The sequence below is a fragment of the Neopsephotus bourkii genome, unplaced genomic scaffold (assembly GCF_033783945.1).
Source record: "Neopsephotus bourkii isolate Nb327-2 ecotype Australia unplaced genomic scaffold, CSIRO-AGI_Nbou_v1 NB_882, whole genome shotgun sequence".
Classification (NCBI taxonomy): domain Eukaryota; kingdom Metazoa; phylum Chordata; class Aves; order Psittaciformes; family Psittacidae; genus Neopsephotus; species Neopsephotus bourkii.
The window spans coordinates 3,334,721-3,358,974 of NW_026901376.1; the positions used below are offsets into that span (position 1 = coordinate 3,334,721).

At 40.9% G+C, this 24,254-nt stretch overlaps 2 protein-coding genes and 1 non-coding gene across 6 annotated transcripts in view; 1 reads left to right on the forward strand and 2 right to left on the reverse strand.

Annotated features, from left to right (window-relative positions):
- TRRAP (transformation/transcription domain associated protein) overlaps positions 1-10,282 on the reverse strand; it is a 102,726-nt gene extending 92,444 nt beyond the window's left edge. For 3 of the 4 annotated variants that reach the window (XM_061357079.1, XM_061357081.1, XM_061357078.1), the window contains exons 1-12: positions 10,078-10,282; positions 9,725-9,811; positions 8,958-9,108; positions 8,558-8,607; positions 4,700-4,810; positions 3,897-4,001; positions 3,245-3,328; positions 2,458-2,514; positions 1,663-1,788; positions 1,253-1,330; positions 927-1,015; positions 104-200 (exon numbers count right to left, since the gene is read on the reverse strand). In XM_061357079.1, the coding sequence (XP_061213063.1) occupies positions 104-200; positions 927-1,015; positions 1,253-1,330; positions 1,663-1,788; positions 2,458-2,514; positions 3,245-3,328; positions 3,897-4,001; positions 4,700-4,810; positions 8,558-8,607; positions 8,958-9,057 (897 nt within the window). In that variant the 5' untranslated portion in view covers positions 9,058-9,108; positions 9,725-9,811; positions 10,078-10,282. The remainder of the gene's footprint in view (positions 1-103; positions 201-926; positions 1,016-1,252; positions 1,331-1,662; positions 1,789-2,457; positions 2,515-3,244; positions 3,329-3,896; positions 4,002-4,699; positions 4,811-8,557; positions 8,608-8,957; positions 9,109-9,724; positions 9,812-10,077) is intronic. The other variant, XM_061357082.1, reaches the window with a different exon arrangement.
- Positions 8,685-8,839, reverse strand: LOC133214316 (small nucleolar RNA ZL1). Its single transcript, XR_009726094.1, has one exon. It is a non-coding gene; the product is annotated as a small nucleolar RNA ZL1 (small nucleolar RNA).
- A 709-nt stretch (positions 10,283-10,991) lies between the features above and the next one.
- On the forward strand, positions 10,992-20,916 carry TMEM130 (transmembrane protein 130). Its single transcript, XM_061357084.1, has 8 exons — positions 10,992-11,262; positions 12,642-12,932; positions 14,779-14,947; positions 15,460-15,629; positions 16,271-16,355; positions 18,245-18,447; positions 19,492-19,604; positions 20,347-20,916. The coding sequence occupies exons 1-8, from the start codon at positions 11,187-11,189 to the stop codon at positions 20,521-20,523; spliced, it is 1,284 nt and encodes a 427-aa protein (XP_061213068.1). The 5' UTR covers positions 10,992-11,186; the 3' UTR covers positions 20,524-20,916.
- The last annotated feature ends 3,338 nt before the right edge of the window (positions 20,917-24,254 follow it).

Here is a 24,254-nt window from a genome sequence, read left to right on the forward strand (position 1 = left end):
GTCTTCAACCCCTAACACACTGGAGTCATGCTGGTCACTTGCCTGACAAGGTAATTACAGATCTGATGCTCTAGCAGTAACAAGCAACAAAAATACAACCTACCTGGTAAATTCTTATGATGTAAGCCAAAAAAGACAATGTTTTAATTTGAGCAGCAATAAAATCTGCATACAGTTCCTTGTTATAAAGTTTATGTTGCCTGAAATGAAATTGAACAGCAGTTACAATTTTGTTCCTCCTCTTTAATACCTTCATTTAGAAAATTCACAGAAAGTTCAAATTACATCATCTTGTAGTGAGGTTCTTGCTTCATAACGGAGTAAAATCATGGGAGAGCTCATTTTCAACAAGCTCTATGCCATTTTCATTCCCAGCATCTTATGCTCTAAGCAGAAATGCACAGCCCTGAGGCAGCCATAGTTTTCAACTTTCTACAGAAAGCCAAGGCAATACATTAGCATCAAACACTTGGCTTCGTTTTCCTCCCAAGCAATATTCCCCCCCACAGACTAGTCTGTCTGTCTCAAGCTTCAACCATTTATTCAGATCATCTGGGCAGATACGAAAAGAGAGATTTTACTCCTGCTGCCCTGCTCAGCACCCTTTGCTGCTCCTTATAAGCATCTACCTGAAGCCGGAAAAGTGGCACCCCTATCTGCAACATCACAAGGCTTCACCTAAGCCATAACTTAGAATAGAAAAAATGTACCCCCAGTGGTAAAGATTAAACAACAGGTAGTGTCCTAGCTAACATGGTCTCCATCACATACTATTTGTGGTAATACAGATTTGTGTCAGAAACTCTACAGTAAGAACAGAAACAAAAACCACAGAATACAAGACAAAAATATTCTGGGCAATACTGAATGGCAGATTTAAGTAGCTTATCCCAAATGACAACAAAATACCTTTAAAATGTTCTTACCTTGCTTGAGCAGAAACCTGTATTATAATAGTGTTCATAATCAAGGGCACAAATTCAGCTACTACGTTATGAATGTTCAATTTGTACAGCTTAAAAAAAAATAAAGTATTATTAGAGAAATGTACAGGTCACAGTTGCAGTCAACTTATTTGAGAGCTAATCAGAAAGAAAAATATTTTGGCAGCTTATTTTTAGACCATATTTTAATCTTAAAAATACACTATATTCATTTTTAATAGTATGTTAGCCAGCAGAAGTTCACAACCCATTTGGAATAAAAAGCATATATCCATTAATATATAAATGAAATACTAGATTTTACTGACCTGATACATAAGAACAACAATAATAGGTAGCTCAGCCAAGACCTTTAGAGACAACGATCCTCTGGGAATTATAGAATGCTGAAAGAAAGAATACATGGGTTATAAACAGTTTAGTTATTAAATCAAAAAAAGTATCTGAAACACATTTTTAAAGAAACTACTCAGTTTAATTGCACTATACTTAGTGATAACAACATCTGAAAAGCACAAAGCCATTTGGTATTATACTACATAAAAATCCTGTAACTATAACTGCATAGAAAAGATCTGCAAAGTTTCAATCAGCTTCTACAAATAAGTCTTGATAAGAAAAACAAGCAAGAAGAAAGCCTATTACTTCTACCTTCCCTTATGATTTGGGATACTGTGATACAGACAGCGTTACAGTTAAAGAGCAGTTGAATACTCACTGTTCGTGTTTCACTGTCTTCTCGCTCAGGGTTTACTTTCACCACAATTGTTGTAATCATGCCAACCATTTCAGGAGTAGGAACAGTGTTCTCTGGGATCACCTGAGGATTCTCAAAATACCGATTCTAACAGCAAAGAGCAGAAAAAAAATATAATGATGCTAATAATAGTCAAAAAGCTATTTATCTAACTGGAATTCAACAACATAATTTCCCCCTACAACTAACTGTGGGCAGTTTTTTCTTCTCTGCACATGATGCTCATACTGCAGGATCTACTACGACTACAGACATACCCTCCAATCTTCCACTACATCAAGCAGCAGAGAAGCATCCCCAACCAAGGTGGTTCTTTTGCTAAAGAAAATTGTTCAAAGAGATGCTCTGTATCAGTGAGGAAGAGCAGGTGATGGCCTCCACAGAGATCAAGCACGCTGAAGAGCTCTGTATGCTGCTGGGAAGTACATCACCTCACCTGTCCCTCAAAAAAAGACATTTGGCTACATGGACACCACTGCAGTCAACTGCTTTATTAGACAAGTTTACCTCAAGTTTACCTCAAGTTTACCTTAGTTTGCTGTTACTAGTAATACTGTGCTATACACAGAAAACTTTCTAATTCAAAATCTAAATCTCTCTGGTTTAGATGTATTTTGTTAAATGTTTTTATTAAAACTATATTTACTTTGTATCACTAGATACAAAAGTAATTATGCTAATATCTTTTAGAAATAAAATTAAGAAATAAGAACTACCTAACCATAGTAAGGGCAATTTAAGAAATAAAAAGCTTACCACTACTTTAGGAAGCTCCTTGTAAATCTGTTTCACGAAGTCCAAAAAATGATGGATCTAGTAAGAAGGAAGTCAGTTTACCATAAAGAAAAAAAGGTTTTCACTGGTTTATAAACTCTGTATTAACAGTACAATTATACAAAATCTTCATAGTTACCACTAGAGCGTATTTTTCATGTTATTTAAAAAGAATCTGAAAGCACTTAATTATTGCTTCTGTTTCACCAATATTCATTCAAATTGCACTTGGAAAGAATCCAATTAACCTATCATCTCAACATACTTCCAATACAGTATCATTAGAAATAATTACTAAAACCAACTAAGCCTTCCCAGGAGAAAATCAATGAAAGAAAGCAACAGAATAAAGATTAAAACTTTCAAATGCTCCTTCATGAGCCACAGGGGAGAAGCAGGGGTGGGGGGGAACAATCATAATACTCCTTTTCCAGGATTTTCCCATCATATACTAAAAAGATACCATTTCTCTTTCCTTCTGTGGGAATTTTATTCCGTAGTTTAATCCATAAACACTTTGCCCATAAACACTTAAGGCAAAAACAACTAAGCTTTAAGAGTCTGGGCTTTTCCCAAGGGTGCCAGCACTATGCAATCCCTTTTTAAAATTACTGTAAAATAAAATACATCAATAAATAAGTATATGGTTACCACAACAGGTCAGCCAATATAGAAAGGACAGCAGGAAAAAAATCCAAGCAAAACAACCCACCTGAACAAAATACCATGACATTAAGTTCTATACCATATAACAAGATGTATGACCTACTTCTTGAGTGATTGCTGGTCGAAACTGTTTGTGCAATTCGATAATTATTCTTAAGCAAATCAGTACATTTTCTTCATTCTCTGTCTGAAAAGAAGAGAATCTTTAGTGATCCTACTGCTGCATTCTTCAATTCTTGCATAACTACTTCAAAACCCTCTAATACTATACTCAGCAACCTTCAAGTGCCCCATTAATATTAATTTTCATGAGCAATATGACTTTCCCTTGATACAAATTTACCTTGCAGCCTTAGAGCATGGCTAAAATTAAACACCCCTACCTGAACAAAAAAACAGAACTTTCAACTCCAGACCATCAGACTTGCTTCTATTGCCCCACAGACAGACACACAAGTGTGTTTCTTTACACACTGAGACACCTCCAAATAGAGCAGGTTATTTCCTGTGAGCTTCAAAAGTAAAAAAACAAAACAGAGTCTCTAGAATAAGGTATCTGCCAGAAAACAACTAATGAATGACATTTCCAGCATATCCAGTAGATAGTAAGATATCACACTGCTGAAGCCTAAATGCCATACCCTTCCACTCCTCCTCCAGAAGCACAGCTATTCAAAATCCTACTCCTAGCAATTTTTGCAGCTGAAGGAAGAAGATGAAAATTTGAAACAGTTATAGGAGAAAAAAAAGAATACCTCTAGAAATCTAAACATCACAGACAGGATATTTTTGGTATGAAGACGAAGATGTTCATTTGTTGGTATTCTGTGAATTATTTCAAGCACCAGCTTTCGGAGTTGCTGAAAAGAAAAACCCACATTAAAAAAAAAAGATAAAGATGTGACAGAACTTCTTAAAAGCCCATGAAAAAAGCACCAACCAGTTAATCCGTTGTGACATATTTTTAGCTTAACACTTCTGCATGCTTAAAAAGAAAAAAGCCATTTTACTTTGTGTGGACACAGGAAACCTCAGAAGTATGAGTTCATGGAACACTTCAGAAGCTGGTTAAGAAGAATGTTTTAAAGCAGAGCTTGTACGTTGTTTACTGAACACGAAGTCCTTCAGTGGTCAATCATTTACAAAAGGTTACATACAAAAACATACTACCCACATATGTAAATCAAATTTAACAAATTTACTGTTGGAAAAAGGAAATTATTGGACTATTTTTAAGGAACTCGAGTATTTAGTGCAATAGATTCAATTTTGCCTTTCATTCCACAGTAAATTCAGTAATCTGTAACAATCTATCATATTTCAGTGAGAAAAATAATTCTGTTGCCCATAGTTTTTCCTCACTTTACATACAAGCCCAGATTTACAAAGTTTGTAACTACCTTATTTAGAAACTGGGCATTTTCAATTTCCTGCCAAATGACAGATTCATTTTTAAGAACAAAGTCTACACATACATCAGCTCATTAGGTTAATCAAGTACCAAATAAGTAGTCTCCTGCATACATTGCAAAAACATAAGAGATGCTCCAGTGTTTACCTGTGCTGGCTTCTCCTGCAGAAACTGAACTTCTCCATCCTGGAGAAAGGTGAGAAACCTAGGGATGATGTGTTCCAGGAATGTAGAATATTGAGGGGATGATGTCACATTCTAATTAAGCAACAAAAAACAACAGCAAAAAAAGGAAGATTAGATACTAAGTTACATTCAAAGCCACTATTAAACATTTTAAGTAACTTCTTAGATTCAGTGATTTTGCATTTACTGATACACTACAGAGCATTATTAGTGAAAAACAAAAGTATTAACCTCTCTCCTCCAATCCAAATGGACTGTAAGATGATTATTTTTTTTAATAAATTTTAACACTGTCACCCCACACAGAAAATCAAATTGGCATAACATACAGGTATTTTAAAGGGGGCGGGGGGGGGGGGGGGAGAGCTGTAGATGTTCTTGAACAAGAAAGATTGACAAGCACACTCCCATTTCATTGCTTTACAATTCCCAAGACTTTTCAGGCACCGTTAAACTGAGATTTTAGTTATTTTTGCAAACATGTACATGCATGCATACGTCACCCAAACTAAGCATTACATGCCACTGTGAAAACAATATTGCACTACTGTCCACTTGTGAAGCCAGAAATATCAGATGAGCCAGCTTCCTCCATCAGCAACTGCTGCATCTGCCTTAAAAAACCCCTAACCAACTACTGTGAGGTTTATTTGGAAACTCAGCTGTAGTTTATGTACCTGCAAAGGCAGTTTTCTGAAGCAGCTGTGATGCAGAAGTACACTGGTCAGTTACTAAAGATACACCTAAGAATGAAGCAGTCTTCTGAAAAATCTGCATGGGTATTGCAGGGCTTTTTTTCACCTTTATTTATTCCTCAAATAACATGAAAGTTTTATAAAGCCACCATAGATTTCCACTACTATTCTCGACTTTGCAGTAAGATTTCGTAATATGCAACCATAAATTTTATTACATCAGGCACTATAAAAACAAAAGGGTTTTTATCCCAAGGGCTTTCAAGAAAGCAGACGTATCATGAGAAAGGTACAAAGCTTTTTAAATGCATGTGCTAGTTTTGGCAGGGACAGAGATGATTTTCTTCGTAGTAGCTGCTACAATGGGGCTACATTGTGATTTGTGCTGAAAACAGTTTTGATAACACAGAGTTGTTTTTATCATTGCTGAACTCTGCACAGAGTCAAGGCTTTTTCTGCTCCTCACCCCAGGAGGCTCGGGATGCACAAGGAGTTGAATCCAGGACAGCTGATTCAATCTGACCCCAAGGATATTCCATACCATAAGATGCCATGGTCAGCATATAAAGCTTCCCTTCTGATCCTCTCCCCCATCCCAGCAAAGGGGCTGAGCGAACAGCTGTGTGGGACTTAGTTGCCAGCTGGGGTTAAACCATGATAATGCAAGACAGGATAGTATGAACAACAGTTTAGCTTGCATCTTTTCTTCACCTCAAACACCTTCCAAAAAAAGTCTGTCTGCATCTTCTCCTCCTTCACCTCCTTTATAGTCTTTCCAATTCTGAATGATTCTTAACCTCCTCAAGTTTATGCCATGAGAATGGTTCCACTTTGGAGGAAGAAAGGAATGAAAAAGTTTTGAACAAGAAATGAAACATGTATTGCTGCATTCTTGGAAAGTGGCTCACAAATACATTCCAGGAAAAGCAGAGCTTCACAAATCCAGCTTAAATTTCTGAAAGCACCTTGCCAATAACTGCTAAACAGCAGGACAAGAAGATTAGCATAATTCCTGCTACCTATATGAACCATACAAGAAACTAAAACCCCCATTACTCTAACAGAGTTCAGAATAACGCTGCTGACACAAAATGTCAGAAGCAGCAACGGAGGCTGATTCTGGAAGTTTTTTCTCCTCCAAGCTGTAGACTGGAACAACAATGAATACACCCCTCTTTCCCCATCCAAAATTCAGAATCTCTATGAAGAAATTAACAAAAAAAAAAAACAAAAACAAAAACAAAAACAACCAAACAGAACTTCAAACAAATAATTTCTCAGAAACAAGATTCAAAACTGCCAAGTGCGTCCATCCAGAAATTGGTTTAGAAGAGCAATAACCTCTATTAGCCCAGAACACCATAACAACCAGCACAACTGGCACTGGCAAGCGGATAATGTTAAGGTGAAGCACATCGGTTTTAAACCTCACTTCCACAAGTCCTCCAGAATCATCAATCTATCGCCAGCTCTTCCCCTAACTAGCAAGACATCCTGATCAATAATGCAGCTGACAGAATTTGAACAAACAGCTAATTTTTGAAAAGAAGTAAAAACCAAAATCAAATAAACAAAAATAATCATTTGAAGTGGAAAATAAAACCTGAGGAGCTTTACAGCTATTGGAAACTGAAGTAGGCAACAGAGTTAATAAGGAGACTATGGAAACAGAAGACGACAAGAAACCATCCAGCACTGACAAAATACAACAGCACTGCCCACAACCTCTACAGAAAAAAAAATTAAACTACAACTATATTAGTGGATCCCTCTTGCTCCTTCAAGTATTTTCCTGCAAATAGAGCTGTACTTCTGCACAAGTCAATTCATCACCTCTTTGGGCAGGACCACACTACAGAACCAAGTGAGTTACAAGAGATATCAAAGCAAATACTGAACAAGTCCTTCCCTACTGAAAACAAAAGCAAGGAGAATCAACTAAGCCACCAGATTCAAACAGATCATTAGGCTAAGCTGTTAAAACTATTCTTTTAGTCAGATAAATTTTGTTGGAGATGGCAGGTCAGCTTAAACAGACACAAAACTCCACACATTTTTAGATAGTTACTTATGGTAATATAAAGCTCTGTAATATGCTCTCCATGTGTATACAGATGCATAACAGACACCTACTTAATCACTTAACCACACTAAACAAGGACTAAGCCTGTAACTTTTGGGTTGGTTTATTTTTGTAATAGTTACACCAGCTTTGAATTTATTCCACCGATAACTCAGAAACAACTAAAAAGGGCACAGCTTTCAGCATCCAGCACCTATTGGATGCAACCTAGCATAAAGCTTACTTTAAAATATCCAAAGACATTAAACAGGACTAGAATACGTATTTATGTTTCCTTATCATGGACTATGCAAGATCACTTCAAATAAAGCAGTTAAGGACAGAATATGTCACAATAGTAGCACTTTTTTTAATCACAACATGACTAAAAAACTAGATGCAGGGATAATAAATTACATTCTAGATTCTAGGATCCTGAACTTATTCTTACAAAATAACAAGTTATCCATAATTTCAAAACAGACACATAATAACTATTAAAGTGTAATTTATGCTAACATAGAGTTGGATTAATTTTTGTCTCTTTTTCTGCTGCTCGTCTAAACTTAACAGTCCATCACCATGCAAAAGATGTCATGGGAGCCATCTCCACTCCTGGTGTCAGATTCTGTATCTGACAACTCCGTCGGTTCCATACTATGGAACTACTCACAGGAACCAGAGAGGCTTCTGCTTCTTAAGAGTACAATAAACATTTGAACTAAATCAAAGAAGCTTTAAATACAGAAATTTCATATTCAAAATGAAAGAAAAATCTATTTCTTCACCTTTATTTAAATGCTTACTGAATAAAGGTTAGAGAACGAAAAAGCTCTCCAAGTACAAACACTGTAATTAACCTGGCTAATTCCTAAATACAAACCTAAAATCAGTGACTTATGATTTACAGTTATAAGTCACAAGATACTAATATTAACATTTTACACACATAACATCAGAAATCAAACCAACAAATGTTAAGCACTGGAAAGACTGCCATTTCAGAAAGTTAAGGGGTTTTCATGGGTCTTCATTTGGGTTGTTGGGTATTTTCATATTTACCTCAAAATTCTCACTGACTTCTTGCATCATTTTCAATTTGGTTTCATCAGCTGAAAATGAAAATTCAAGCAAAAAAATTAAATATAAAACTACATCATGAATGAAAACACCAGACTCATTGATCAAAGAAGCAATCAGATCTTATCAGTTTAGCTATCACTGCCGAATTATAGGGCACACAATTCTCACAATCAACCATCACACAAATGCATACACACACACACACACACAGAGCTTGCTCACTTTGGCTCATGTAAGTATTACTCATCATTTTGCTTCTTCAAAAATCAAAAGTAATGCAAAGTGAATTCAACACATATTTATCAACTGTCTAAACAATACTGCAACGTTTGTGAAACAAACTATTGAAGGACTTTCGATAGAAAAAAAAACATCTTACGTGTATTGACATCTGTAAGAGCAGCCACAAATTGAAGGTATTTTTTCATCAAAGTGGTTTGGTCCACCACTGTAGGCCCTTGTGCTGAAACAAATGCCATCTTGGAGGACGAAGGTTCAGCTTTCAGTACCCAAAATCAAGATCAACAAACCTACAAAAACATAAAAAAAAAAAACTTGTTAATTTATATGCTTGGTTAACACCAGTTACTACATCACCTATATCCATTCTTTTGACACACTGAAAAGGGTACATCTTTCCAAAAGGAAAGCCTACATATATAATGCCTAGTATTTGCAGCACTCAGTTATCACTGGAACACACTTGTACATAGAGGTGGCTGCTGGCCTCTTCACACCACAGGACAAACATTCCCGCGTTTCCTTTGGGCCCGTTTCTCCCAGCAGCAGCAGCTCAGGGATGCTCCTTGCACTGCACAGCTGTTATCTTGTCCACTGGGACCCCAAACTCACAGGTCCCCTGGGAAACATCCTGTTAGGACCCACTCCCAGAGGTGCCTGGAGCGGTCCTTCCACCACAAGCTGCCTTTCTCACTTGTAAAGAGACCCGAAATCCAATTCAGACGGGAAAACCGGCGACCTCTCTCCTCACTTCGACGCTTTCCTGTCAGCACGCCTCACAGCCCTCTTCAACCCAGTCACCCTTAAACAGCGACCAACAGCTGGGGTGATCCGCAACATCCCCCGGGTCCCTCCACGGCTACCCCAGGGTCGGGACACTGCCCGCTGGGCCCCGCGGCCCCCTACCTTCCCCGACGCAAGGCTGGTGGCCACCAAGTCGCTCCCTGCTGCCAGGGCCATCACGCTGATCCTATCCCCATCGAGGCGCCCGTCCTGTGGACACGAACACCCGTAAGAGGCGGCCACAAAGGACCCCCCCTCCCTCAGCCCCGCCGCCTCCCGGCCTGAGGCCTCTGAGCGCAGTGCTGCCAAGGCTCCGGCCCCTTCCTCCGCCCCGCGGCGCGCCGGTTCCGCCCCGCGGCGCGCCGGGCCTCGCCTCCCGCGGCTTCGCTTCACCCCGCGCCAGCGCCAGCGCCAGGCTCAGGCCCATACGGAAGCGCTGCCGCCCCCCGCGCCCCTCACGCAGCGTCGCCCCTCACCCCGCGGCTCCCCGGGCACAGCCAGCCTCTGCCCCCCAGCTCCCTTCTTTGTTGCTCCCGGAGGCCGGCGGCAGCGCATGGGCGCAACGGAAGCGCCCGAGCCCAGTTCCGGCCGCCTCCTCCCGCCGCCCGCCTCCCCTGCATCTCCCCGGTCGGAGGCGGGCTCTCAGGCCCGCAGCACCGCCCGGTCCCCTCAAGGCGAGGGTCCCGCAACCCCGGCCACCCCCTACCCTCCCCCGCCTCAGCCAGGAAGCGCGCTCGCCAGGTCCCGCCGGGTCGTGCTGCCTGAGGCGAGGCCGGCTGCGTCCCTCCCCTCAGACCCGGGGTGTCCCCTAACGCAGCGGTCGCCGGGGACGACGCCGGTAAAAGAGTTACCGCTGTCAAGGAATTACCCCGGGCAGACGCGGCTGTAGTCGGTCCCCCCTGCAGGCCCAGGCCCCTCCCGCCGAGGAACCGCCCCACCGATGCAGTCGCTGCCCGGCAGCGGCCCGTGGGAGCGGCGGTAGAAGCAGGTCCGCCGCGCCGGGGAACCTGGAGCAGAGCCGGTGGAGGGAGGCTGATGTGTTAGAAAATACATACACAGCGAGGAGCAAGACAGGGCTTCGAATAAGTACTGAAAACAGTTAAAACCAAGCTGCACTGCGTTTGCGGGAGCCGTTTTCCCGGCTCCCGTCCAGAAGCTCCCGCTGCGCACCTTGCGCGGAGCCGCCAGCCCGGACATGGAGCGTCCACGTAACCGCAGCGAACTGTCCGCGACTGGGGCGTCCGCGGAGCCTAATACTCCATCAGCCACCAACCCCAAAACACGGTCTCTGCGCTCAAGGCTGTGCCCAACCCCTCCGCGGATGGGCGGCATTTGTGCTTTGTATTTATGTATTTAACTTTTAACCCACCCACCCCCCACACTCCCCCCGCGGCTCTGCAGCATCCCGTGCCGTTGACAACACCGCCCGGCAGGAACTTCCCCGGAGAGGCCAGCCGGGCGCTGCCGCGGGGGAGCGTCCCGGGGAGCAAACAGAGGTGCCGCAGTACCGCGGACGGCCTCGGGGCAGCGCCCGGCCCCGGCGCGGCGATACTCGGTCCCGGAGCCGTCGCAGCAGTGCCTGGCTATGGCCCCCGCCGCCCTGGGCATGCTGCTGCTGACCGGCTTGCTGCTGCTGCTCGGCCGCGCCTCCCCGGCGGCTGGTAAGCGACCGCCGGGGAGCGGGCGATGGGGGGTGAGGCGGCGGAGCGAAGGCGCTTAAGGTGCTTTACTTGTGGGAGGGTGATGGTTCCCTAACCTAGGCTTGCGAGCTATGACAGGGAATGGAGACAGTTCCAAGCACCTTCTCAGACTTAGATCTCAGGCTCTGCGACCTTGGTGCTGTCGCTAAAGCTGGGGCATCCTGGGGAGCTAGGGTTCTGCTTTGCACTTCCTCACCCAGAAGCTGCACTTCTGCCTCCTCCACTGACACAGTGCGGCAGGTCCCAGGGCACCTGTGCATCCTTCATCCCTCGCTGTGCTGCATTCTGCAAAGAGAGGTCGGGAAAGTAGGAGTCCCTGAATTGGATGAAATGTCTTGCTCTGCTGGTGACTCATTGAGTGACCTTGGTTTAGCCGCTTAATCTCAACTGCTGCAGTTGTTGGGCTTCAGTGTGGCCCTGGTTTGTAAAGCACCACGATAACCTCCAAGGAGAAGTGCTAGATAAGCACGAGTTAGCTGGCTATTTTTTCCCAAGTTCTGCTGAGACAAAGAGGAGGGTAGCCTGATTCTTCTAGAGACATGAAACTTCTCTGTGCCAGACCATCAAGTCACAGGCATTTCTCTATTAACTCAAAAATCTGAACTCAAGGCCATTCCCTTGTGAAATTCTTCAGTGGAATTCTTGCTCAGACACTAAAACATTACCTCTCACGGTCATTTTGCAACCAGATTTGCTCAGCGCTTGCAATATGGGAAATAAAATGGGGGCGCTAAGTAGTTGCTTTGGGCTCTCTTTCCACCCCATCCAAAGCTGATGGGTGCAGGAAAGCCAGCACAGGGTTAGCCTACCCCAGTGCTCCATGTTACATGTCATAGATGAGTGAGAAATGAAGCTTTTGCAGCTAAAATACTCAAGTCCGTGTTAGCCATCTGGTGGCTGCAGAAAGAGAGAAGGAAAGTCATCAGCATGAGAACCCCCCAGCTCTGCTGCTCTGCCCAGCATTGCCCCAGTGCTCCCTGGTGAGAGGATCGCCAGGCAGAGCACTGGTACAGCAGGGGAACTTGCTCTATGTTGTCCAGTTCTGCCTGTAAAACCTCATCGAAGTTTTTACCATATTCTAATCTGAAGCTCCCTGCTACTATTAACATTTCTAGGACCCAGTCTAACATGTTGTTTAGTGCTACTTGCTTGAACTCATATATAGATGCAACAGTTTCTTTTCCAGGTTTTTAGAAGTAAAAAAAAAAAAAAAAAGAAGTAATATACTAACACGTAACTAGAGCTGACTAGTTAAAATGTGTAAAGAAATTAATTTAAAAATGCAATACAACTACATTTGGGTTTGTTTTTTTTTTTTTTTCTTCTTATGATTTCCACAGAGAAGTATGTTCTGGAGATAACCAACAATGGTCCCATCACAACGGGAGCTCAAGCCACTGTTCATGCCAGTCTAAGTATGAAGAATGAGAGTGTCGCATCAAACTTGTATCACTTCAACTGGATTTATGCTCCCCTGATTCTGATAGAGAAATCTGAGCAGCAGTTTAACTCCGTAGTTAATGTGACTGGTGAATTTCCTGGGACTTTTCCCATATCTGTCTGGGTGACTCACAGAAACTGCTGGTTATGTCGGCCAGTTGCTAGAAATGACACCGTGCTTCAAATTACAGGTAAAATGGCTTTACAACTTCTATGCATTCAGGAATTTAGTACAGATGAGGATGCTTGCTTCCTTTGCTTGCATCAGAAACATGAAAGCCAGGCATAAATATGGCTTCTGCCAGCATACTTTGGTTTGTATGCTCCTTTGATGGAAGGTGGGTTTGGATGGCATTCTACTAACTGGGCTGTGCTGTAGCCTACCTACATACAGGAAGCAAGTGTGATCCTGCCCATGTTTTCCTGCCCGTTTCATTTAGAGAAAATGAACTAGAAAACAGATGCTTCAGTAGCTGCAGTTCACACATCAGTGTTGTTCAGTGATGTCCAGACTCATAAAACAATGCTTCCTGTACTGTTTCTCAGCATTTCTAAAGTTCGTATGACCAGCAGCAGTGACAAGCTACTGATTTTCCCCATTGCATGACACAGCAAAAGCTTAGGCCATCAGTACAACAGAGCCATTACATTTTCTTTTCAATCTCTGAGTGTACTGAAATTGGATGTGAAGTCATGGCTGCATTTCAAGTAATTAATCAGCTTACTGGGAATATTTATAACCATAAATATATATTTTTTGACAAACTGATCAATGATGTGATATGGTTAACCTAATCTCTGATACAGGATTGACATGAAATATCTCTTGATAGCTTCCCACAATCCCACTTGATAGCTTCTTTCAGAGACTTGTAACAACATCCCTCTAACCCTGCATCCTGGTGCTCAGCCAGTGATAAAGACATGGAAGAAGACAAAAGAGATAACCATAGGGCATAGCTGACATTCTAGCTATTGAGATTTTTCTTCGAGAAAAACCAAGCTTACTGGATAAGTTTGATAAAAGTATACATGAGATCTTTTCTCTGTTAAGAACTGCTGCTATGTTGAATATCTACTTACTCATTTCTTGCTTTGCACTGTCATATTCTCATGCTGCAAGCAAAAGGAATAAAAGCTTTCCATAGTCATAAAAGGTAAGATCCCACTGCACCTTTCTGCCTTCCCGAGCAAGAGCACCTAGTGGGGCTTTGCAGGTGCTCAAAGGTAGTTGCCAATAACTCCTATAAATTACAATTCCAGTTAGTTCTGAATTACTGGCCCCATTCTGAAGCATTAATTGTGATTCTTATTAGTGTGTCATCAAGAGAACAGTTAACCAAATTTAATGAATTGTTAACAGGGTAAGAATCTGTTGTTCATAATTAATAGCCCATTAATTTTATAATGAGCTGGTATGTGTATCATCATAAAACCTCTTTATTCATAGGTGAAAGAAGTGTTTTTAGATCAGCCTTTGTAGCCCTTGTAGAAAACTCTAGCATAGGATCTGCAACAGACATCAAAATTTCTGCCTTTCTGTATTCACAGTATATAGCACATCTGTTATTCATAGTAGTCAAATTTTCATTTCTGTGGTAGTAGCTAAAACTAAAAGCCAAAAACCAGCAACATAAAAATCCCACAAAAGAAACAAACAAAATCTGCCACCCCAAACGTGAAGGATTGGTCTATTGGTTGATTCTGAATCCCTTTATCTAGATACTTGTGTTAATCACAGTTCTTTTTAAATCCATAGTAAAAATTTGCATTAACTTCAATCAGACCAGGATTACTACTCTTAGCTCTACTAGAAGCTTTATCATGGCCCATTGTATTAACCTAAGCAAGTAATTTAATTTCTCTGCTTCACTAACATGTGTAACAATACTGAATAATAGATATAAAATACACTTAACCACTTGGACTAGGAACTAAAAAGACTTATGCAGTACATTTTAAGTAATGTTTTGGTACACAGGGCTCGCTATGAAAGTGATTTTTGTTGTCATTCTTCTTCCATCTTATCATCTGCAGAATTTATCACAGGGAATCTTACCATTGCCAAGATAGAACACAGCAGATATATCACACATGGTTCTAGTTCTTCCATGGGTGCTGTGACCCGTATTTCCTTCTGTCTTCATGACCCAAGTCATTACTTCAAGTCAGCATCCTTTGTCTACAACTGGGATTTTGGAGATGGGTAAGTGTGACTTCTTTGTTTACTTTAAAGAGTATTCAAGATGGCTCTGATTCAGATGCCCATCTAGAAAAAAAAATCCCAATTAAATCATAGGACAAAATTAAATCATAGGATTTAGTCTTTGAATACTGCTTTTTTTCTTTCTTTTTTTTTTCTCCTCCCCCTCCCACCATAGTGCTTTAATTAGCTTATAGGCCACCTGCTATAAAGGTAGTTATCATAATTTACTGGTTATTTCTGTTCCATTTTGGGAATTTTTTTAGCACTAGATTTAGTTTCTTTGATCAAAAATGCATAGATATGCTCTGGGTCATATACTGACAGTAGTTCTGTCAGTGGTGACACAGACATTAATCCTTATTGATACGGACGTAAAGTAGAACTAGAATCACAGTAGTCTGTAGCATTCTCTTTGAAAAACAGGTGTTAGAGCTTGTCCCTTTTAAATCGGAAATATGCAATTATTTGGTAAAAGGTGATTTTGGTTCTAAATCTTTTCATGTTGCACATAGAGTTTATCAGATCACGAAGCAACCCTTTATCTACTATAACCACTCTACCATGGGGAATCGCACTGTGCATCTTAAAGTCATAGCTGAATGGGAGCGAATTGGAAGCATCATACATGAAAGAGAAACACTGCAGAAAACTGGTGATTTCACTACTGCTCTGGAGCTGTTAGGTAATTATAAAACATTTTGCTTACTCAAACTGAACTTGCTATATAGCTACAGATACAATCTATCTTTAATGTGATAATACAACTTTAGTATTGTTTCACATGCTAGAACTGGTTGTTATTCAATTAAGTGTTTCCACTGCAAAATGGACATTGTGCTGTTCGAGCACAGAAAAAAATAGGAGAAAATATATAAAATCTTATGTTTCTTTTTCATTTACCATAAGTTTCACTGTCTTCTGTAACAGTCTCACATATGCTTAAAGCTTACAATAAAATGCTTACTGTAACTTATGGAGGATTTCTTTGTTTAATTTATGCAAGCTATTTAACATTATTAGTTAAATAAGCATTAGGAAAGTCTTGTTGATTTGATCATGTTCAGGAGTAAACAAGCACATAACTAAAAATGTGAAGGATTAACAAAGTAGTTGATTGTATATTAAAAAGAAATCACAAATAATTCAGAAAACTTACAACAACTCTAGCAGGAGGTTTCTTTTTAGGGTGTGGTGTAAGTATTATTTGTGTGCCTGATGGAGCTAAAACCTGCAAAGTCTGTGAAAATAAACCTTCACTGGAAAACCAGGGAATTTCAAGTTTACATGTGGAGTGTGATATGGTTTGTTTTTTCCCTTCCTCAGATGCTGTTCAAAGCATTAATGTAGTGGGCTCCAGAGAGACTCACGTAATGGAAGACTTGAATTTATCTCTTCATATCAATGGCACGTAAGTACAAACACAACTTTTCTCTATTTTGTCTATTTAAGTTCCTTTTTGTCTGCTTTTTTTCCACCCTGTTTTCTTAAAACAGTGAGTTGCACTCCACAGAACTATTTTTTACAACAAAAATGAAATTTCCTTTGAACAAAATGCTGTTGAATGTTGGATTTTCCTGATCTGAAATACCATGAACTCTCTAAGAGCCTGAAAGAGCCTCAATCTTTACAGAGAAGTAGAATCCTCCGACACAAAGCAAATGTTATTTTTATATCTTTGTAAAGAGAATGTTAAAAAAGAAATATGGGGAGGGAGGGTGTAAATACATTTTAAAACTTCCTTTTGAATTTTTCTTCTTGACCAATTTCCCCACCATTAAAGAAATTGTATTCGGAGCCCTTTTGCACAGTAGTTGTCCTTGACTGGCTTATGGGCATAATGGGTCTGGGGAATAATTATGGCAAAGCTGAGATTGCCACAGATGAAATAAGACAGAAGGGCTCCATGCAGGGATGATAACAGGAGAGTCGTGAGCACCTCGATCCTAGCACAAGCTCTCTCAAGCTGCAGCATTTAGAACATATTGGATGATTTTTGTAATTTAAATACCATTGAAACACTCAGGAAAACTTCTTCACCATAAAAACTCTATAACCACAGAAGTCATTCATACTCCAGAAGAGCAGAAGAGTGACACTTACTTCCAGTTCTCCTACTGGGAGCTGTTGAGGCTAATGCTGGATTGAAAAAAAAACCCAAAAGCAAATAGATCAGGGCTATTAGTGGAGATGTAGGATGGATCAAGTAACACTCAATACAGAATCATTTGCCAAAGGCATAAATAGTCTCAGTAGACAAAGCAACACAATTTGCATTCAAAAGTGAATGCACATTAGCAGCAATGGAAACTGAAGGTGTCATACCAATAAATACAGATAGCTAAAAGCCCTTACAGGAGAACCTGAGATCTCTAAAGCAGGCTTGGCTTTAAGATGGACAGTGTTTGCCAGACCTAAACTCCTGGCCACAGGACTGGGACTGATGCAATAGGAGCTTATGACAGAGAAGCCATGACAAAGGCTCAAGAGATGTGTTATCAGAAACAAAGTAGAAAACGAGCTAAACTCATAAACGCACTGCTTTCTTTAGCAAATAATGTCCTAAAGAGATAAGGAATAAAATACTAATATGATGGAGTAAAGAAAAGCTCTATCTGGTTGTCAGAACCAAAGTCCACAGGGCATAAGTCCAAGCAGAATCAGTTGGAACAAGGGTCTTAAAATGTAAATAAAAGTCATCGACTAGATGTTGTGAGAAGACACATGGCCATGAAGTGGTTTGCACCTAGGCTACTTAGCAGCAAATAAGAACATATTTGTTATTATAAGGGAGTACTGTGATCCTTGCAGTTTATTTGCATTTATTAGTCCATTGTACAGAACTCGTCTTACATTCTTTCCAGTTCTGGTTGTGGGGATTTTTATAATCAGAAGTCTTGGGTGTACTTCCATAGCACAAAGAGTGATTTCTTCTGTGTGAGAAGAACAAACAACCTATACTCCCTTGGAAGTGCAGGAAAAAAGATTCCTGTTATCATTATTGGAGAAGGACTATGGGGTTTTCTCCACAAAAGGCCTGCTTATGACCTACGCAGGTATTTATCTCTCATCTGAAAGGCTTGCTTTTATAGAAGCATTACAAAGGACTTTCTCAATAGGCAAATGTTATAAACTAAATGACTGTGCAGTTAATTGCTTCTCTATTTGTACTTAGATTAACTTCATTATTTTCACAATTATTATACTATTTTAACCAAGTGATTCATCAGCTCCGAGCTGAAATTTTTGCAAAGTTTTCACCAATTTTTTTCTTTTATTTTTGCTCTTGTCTCATTTCAGCCCACCGCTAGCATTATGCTGGCTCATAAAGGCCGAGTGCATTCCACTGGAAGGGGAAAAGTGCCATCTTGTGGTAATTAATGGCTCCTGCTACAACCTCAGCCATACCTTCAGTGATGCTGGACAGTATTGCCTCAGCGTCAGAGTGGAGAACGGCGTGACGATGCTACAGACGTACCATGAAATCAAAGTGTGGCCAACAGGTGAGGGGCAGCTGATCTGAGCAGCACAGGGATTCCCACCTGTCAGAGAACCAACAGCCTCAAACATGTCAAAGATAATTATGGATTAACAAGATAATTATGGATTAACCAGCCTGCAGATGAGGTTTCTGGAAACTGGTATAGATCCCTGAAAGCATAGGAAGGAGAAAGAGAAAGGACAGCCTATAATGTGCCTACTGTAATTGCTCTGAGCTTCTTGCATCCTGCTGAACCCTTAGTCTCAAGAGTATCTTGAAGCTAATGAATTTCCTGGGAAGGGTGATTTACTTAAATTACATATTTTTTAGTTTAAATAGTCTGTTTTTTGTAGTTAAAGAGGGTAACTAGGAAACATATATGTTTATAACACTTCCTTAATTAAGCAGTCTTTATTCTTTTTCTCACTTTAGCTCTGGATTTTTTTTAAGGGTAGATTTTTCTAGGCCTCCAGTTCAGTGTAAGTTTCTGTTTCTCCAGCCAGGAATGCCTGCTGGCTTCCCCCTGTGTGCTCACACATGCTCCCCTTGGGTCCCTGAATCATCTGAGAAAGTGGTTATGTGAAGAGGACCAGAGGACAGCCAGGCTGTGATACAGAATAGATATACCATCTCAACATGGGCCAGCACTTGTACACAGACAGGGCAGCTCAGTCCAGAAGGCACTGATGAGCATTCAGGACTAAGTATGCAAATACTCTTTGATGGAGGCTGCTAGCTGCTGTGAAGATGAGGTTACTTCCTGTCTTCTTTGGGTACCACAGAGGTACAAACACACTGGAAAGTTAGGACAAACCTATGTAAAGGGGTGGAGATTTTTTTAGGCTTTTGAAGGGAAAAGAGGGTAAAAAGGTATGGGAAAAACCAGTCTCACAATTCTGCATTCCCACTTCTGTGATCTCAAAGATCTGAAGTGATCTGGGCTGAAAAAAATTATTACTTGTGACACAGATGTAATTTGGTCTAAAATGATGAAAACTTCTAAAACATCATTTCCTTATCACTATATTGTATCACTGCATGAATATGCCCTTGTGCTCTTTCCTAGGGATCCACCCAGCTTTTTTTGTCCTGCTCTGCATTGCTCTGGTTTCAGTGATGCTAGGACTGATACTGTACACAACCTTCCGAAGTAACACACAACAAAAAGATCTCGTGGAGGTATTCCATTACTCTAACTTTGAGCTAGGATAGTAAGTAAAGACACCTTTCAGCCATGTCCATTCTTTAATGCCCAGACTAACAGAGCAGGACGGAGCATTTCTCTAGTGTGTCTGATGCATTCCGTGGAAACATCTGAACAGTGCAGGCAAACACTTGAAGCAACAGGCAGGCTTCTGGCTTGTTGTGGATAACTATAATTCAAGTTGCCAGGCTATCATGGGCAGTTTGTTAATACACCCAAGCAGGTGCTTGCACTGAAGTATCCCTTCCAGAAGCTCTGCCTTAGTGTTGTTACATGAAAGAAAGAATGGGGGATAACGAGAGAGAATACAGGAGAGTAAAAAAGTGTAGGTGCATTACCGAAAGTGGCACTAAATTGTCACCCCACCCTAGTATGTGACCTTTATCTCCTCAGCTCCCTTCCATCTCTGGTGTAGCTTTCACATGCTGCATTACTGTATTGGTAATAAGCATGAGCTCCTAAATCAAAAGTAGCTTTTATGGCCCTTTGGAAAGTACCTAAACCGCTTCGCATCATACCACAATATGAATAATATACCTCTAGAGAGCCTACCTATGAGACATGCAACAGGTATAAATCAGAAGTCTGTTTGAAGTTGGTGACTGACTGAAACTGGTTGAGGATCAAGGCTATTTCTGGCCCAAAGTATTCATGCTGGACTCACTCAAGCCAGTGGGACCCAAATTAAAAAATCTGTCTTTGCTGTTCCTTTTGCAGGTAGCTGACTTCGACTTTTCTCCACTGTCTGATAGAAGCCTGTCTTCTCATTCAGAGTCAGGCTGTGGCCAAATATGTTGCAGATCATGTTTGCCTCAGTCATCACAAGAAGTTGCCAGGGAGAGCCATGAACTTCTACATTCTTTTTACAAGCCAGTCAAAACATACACAGTGTGAAGAACACGATTGCACTTTGGTTACACTAACAACCAAGTTTAACTTCCTCACTTATGGTGAGTTAAAAGCCCAGTGCTGTATGAATGGCTTGGTTTTGCCAATGCAATGACGTTAAACACTTTAAGCCCAGCACCTGAACTAAAGAAGAGCAAGCCCTGAAACACAGTAAAAGTAGCTTTGTATTTTTAAATTATAGGGGTGTGCACTTTTACAGCTGTAAATGCAGCATTTTATTCTTATGAAAGGTTCTTTTATGTGCAGGTTTGCTAAACTCACTACCTCTTGTAATTTCTCTGTTCTTTCTGCTGTTTCAAAGAAAAAAATGCTTAAGGCAGACTTGCTTCTCTTTCCTGTTACAACAATATTATTGAAATGGAAGTCACCCAAAATGCTGTTGAATGTGTGTTTGTTCTAAGAAGGAACTGACTTGTCCAGGTTGAGAATGGCTTAAGTGCTTTCAAAAAACCAGGCTACCTAGTTATGTTATCTTTTTCTGTCTTGGCTTAAAAGGCACCTTTTTTAAGATAATAGGCTTAACTTCTAACCACAGGGACTGTGGTGGCTGGTGACCTGCTCATGGAGAGCTAGCTGCTAGCAGTATTTTGGTGGGATCATAGCACGTGATGTAGAAGACTCCACATCTCCAACACTTTGTGAAGCAGTGCACCGCTCTAATCTTGATAAGGAGCCCTTTTTCCCCCAAGGATGTTCATTTTTTCTTTCACATATTATTACCCAGCTAGTCACCAAAACTCCCTTTCCCAACAAAATGCAGCAACCAGTAGCTCAAAGCTGCTTGGCAAAACATACTCAATTCAAATGTATACTCAATGTCGAGGCTGTATAAACTCCACGTATCTCCCTATTAGTTCCCTGCTCAGCCAGGCTTTGCCCCCTGCTATGAGGCATTTCAGAGTGCCCTGGAGGCTTTTAAACAAAAGTGCCTTTGTGGCCATTTATTTCTTTAAACATGACACACCTTCCTCACCTCTGATTTAAAGCCTGTGGGCTTGTTTTTTTTTCAAGTATGTCATAATATCTCCAATGCACCAATTGGGAGGTAACTGCCTGAACGTGAAGGGGTTTACCATGAGGTTTTCAGGGTGCTTATTTTGCACATTCAACTTCTATGTTTCCTCAGAGAAGCCCAGAGCTTCAGTTCATCTGTGAAGAAACTACACAACCTCAGAATGGCTTTGTTAATTAACTTGATAAATTCAAAATAGAATAGGATCACCTAAGATAAGAAATGATCCAGTAAAACTAAGGTTTTTGTCAAAAAAGTACTTTTTCAAGGCAGAACTACTTTTGGTTTTTTTTATTTTCTAAAAAGAATCTGTAAGTAAGCTTGTTGATTAGGAGTGGTATCTTTTGTATTGTCAGTGCTCTGGTCTCAAACCCTATCTCCGGTCATATTCAGTCACTTCAGAATGTGCGTCTCCTTAGCACAGAAGCTAGTGTTCTTGAGAGTTTCAGTATTACTGCTTATTCCTGAGACCCCAGACATCTGAGCCACTGCCAAAGGTGTGTGACCTGTTCAAGGATGTCAGTGTGTTCTGTAAACAGCTGCACGGTCCTTGGGCACTGGAAATAACACATTCCTGATGTGAAAAATGCAGCTCAGAGTGATGGTGGCTCTAGACAGACTGCACAGTAGCTCTCTGCAGCCAGAAGTCTAATTTGAGCTTCTTTCATTATGTTTGTGACAAACGCATGGCCCTCCCTGCTATAAACACACCTGAAGACAGCCCCTTGGCACACAAATGTGTAAAAATCCCTTTCTTCTCCATATTGCACTCCTAGAAAAGACAACAACTATGAGAGTAGACTCATCTACAGATGCATGAGGTCATTTGGGTTGGAGGAAGATTTAAAAGGAGTAAGACCCATGCTCTGCCCATTTCCCATTAATACCAGCTGATTCAAAAGGTATCATGGGGTGTTAGGCCACAAACATTGTTTCTTTGGTTTTGTGTCTCCATGCTTTCCCCAGTACATGGAAGCTGAAATACAACTGATCACACCAAACCTGGCTAAAGTGGATGTCAGTCCCCAGTAAAAAAAAAATAAGAGGGACGTGATGTTAGGGAGAGGAAAGACAGGCCTAAAAATCCCCAATTTCCTACTGAGGAAATCAGAGCAAACATCCTTCAGAAGAATATTGTCTCTTATTCTCTTCCCAAAATGAATAAAGGCTGACAAAGGATTCAAAGGATCCAGAAGGGTAGAAAAGATAAAACACTACAAAATGCTAAGTCAACATTACCAAACAGTGGAAGATATTATTCAGGAGCAGATGGAAAAGAATAGAGAATAGAAAGAGAGACAGAAAATGAGCAGTGAGCAGTGGAGAAAGTACACTTAAAAGGCATGTCAAGAAGCAAATTAACCAAGAAAACTTAAACAACCCTAACAAATTGAAGTATAAGTATGAGCAATAGCCACACGAACATGTTCCTGAATCCAATATGAAACTGCTTCCTGCACAAAAGACTGATCTGTGGGTTCAATAAATGCCTCTGAAATTGAAGGCAAAAGGTAATTGAGCAGTTCAGGATATAGCAAGGAGATCAGTGGGACGTAACAAGGATCAGCAGGAGGATTCATTTTGTTAACCTTAGGAATCAATGACCTGGAGAAAGGAATGTTCAGCAGAACAATGAAACTCACTGATTCAAAACAGAGTCCAGTGAGCACAAAGCCAAAGTGTGATTAAATTCAGGTGATAAGCAAGAGTGTGAGCAGATAAAAATTTTATGTAATGAGAATTATTTACAAGGAAATGCATTTGAGAAGAAAAATGTTCTGGAAAGACAATATAAAAACACCCAATAACGCAAAATAACTTCTGTTATTCTGTAATTTGCCCTCTAAATAATGGTACCAGGTTTTGCACTAGATGTAGGGGCAAATTAGCCCTTTATCTTAACAGCAGAGTGCGTAAGGCTCAGTGGCTGAGCAGGTCAAGGTTGAATTCTGTCTCTCATCCCTGGAGAGCAGATTACACAGCCCAAGCTATGACAACAGTGTGCCTTCGTAAGGTAAGATGTTGACTGCTTTTGTTGAATGCTATAGGAATGGAAATTCCTTCTGCAAGAGGAAGGTGAAGAACTTCGTATTTAAATGCTCAGTATTATTATTAGATAATCAGCCAACACTTCACCTTGATTTTGGAGAGGCAGCACCAGTTTCCGTGGAAACTGAAATCTATCCTGCAGCTGTCACAGGACTGTTTAAACCCTGCAGATCTCAGCTCTGACAGCACACCCAACGCTACCAACACGGGGTTTTAAACTGCAGGCACCAACATGCACAAGTTCCAGAAACTTCTTTCAGTGCTCATTGCCAGCGTGCGTAATTCCCACAGCAGTGTGCACAAGGAGAGCAGTGGCTGCATATAGTGGGTTTAGTACAAAATACCATGGTTACACAACTGACACAATTACCAGAGCAAGCTATACTAGAGCACTAGGGAAAGATTACCCCAGCCAAATAGATTTCTAATGCATTTACTCAGTCGTCCTGGGAGGTAGGGAAGTGATGTTATCACCATTCACAGGAGGCGAAAGGGAGCCATGTAGAGATATGGAGTAGGTGTAGATACCTGCATAAAAATCAAGATTAATAAGATTTAGGAACCATGCAGACCATCTCCGTAATCTTGGTTCTTTTTACAGTCTGCAGAGTGAGGTAAGCCCTAGCTTTAGGCTGTCTTTTACAAAGAGCAAACT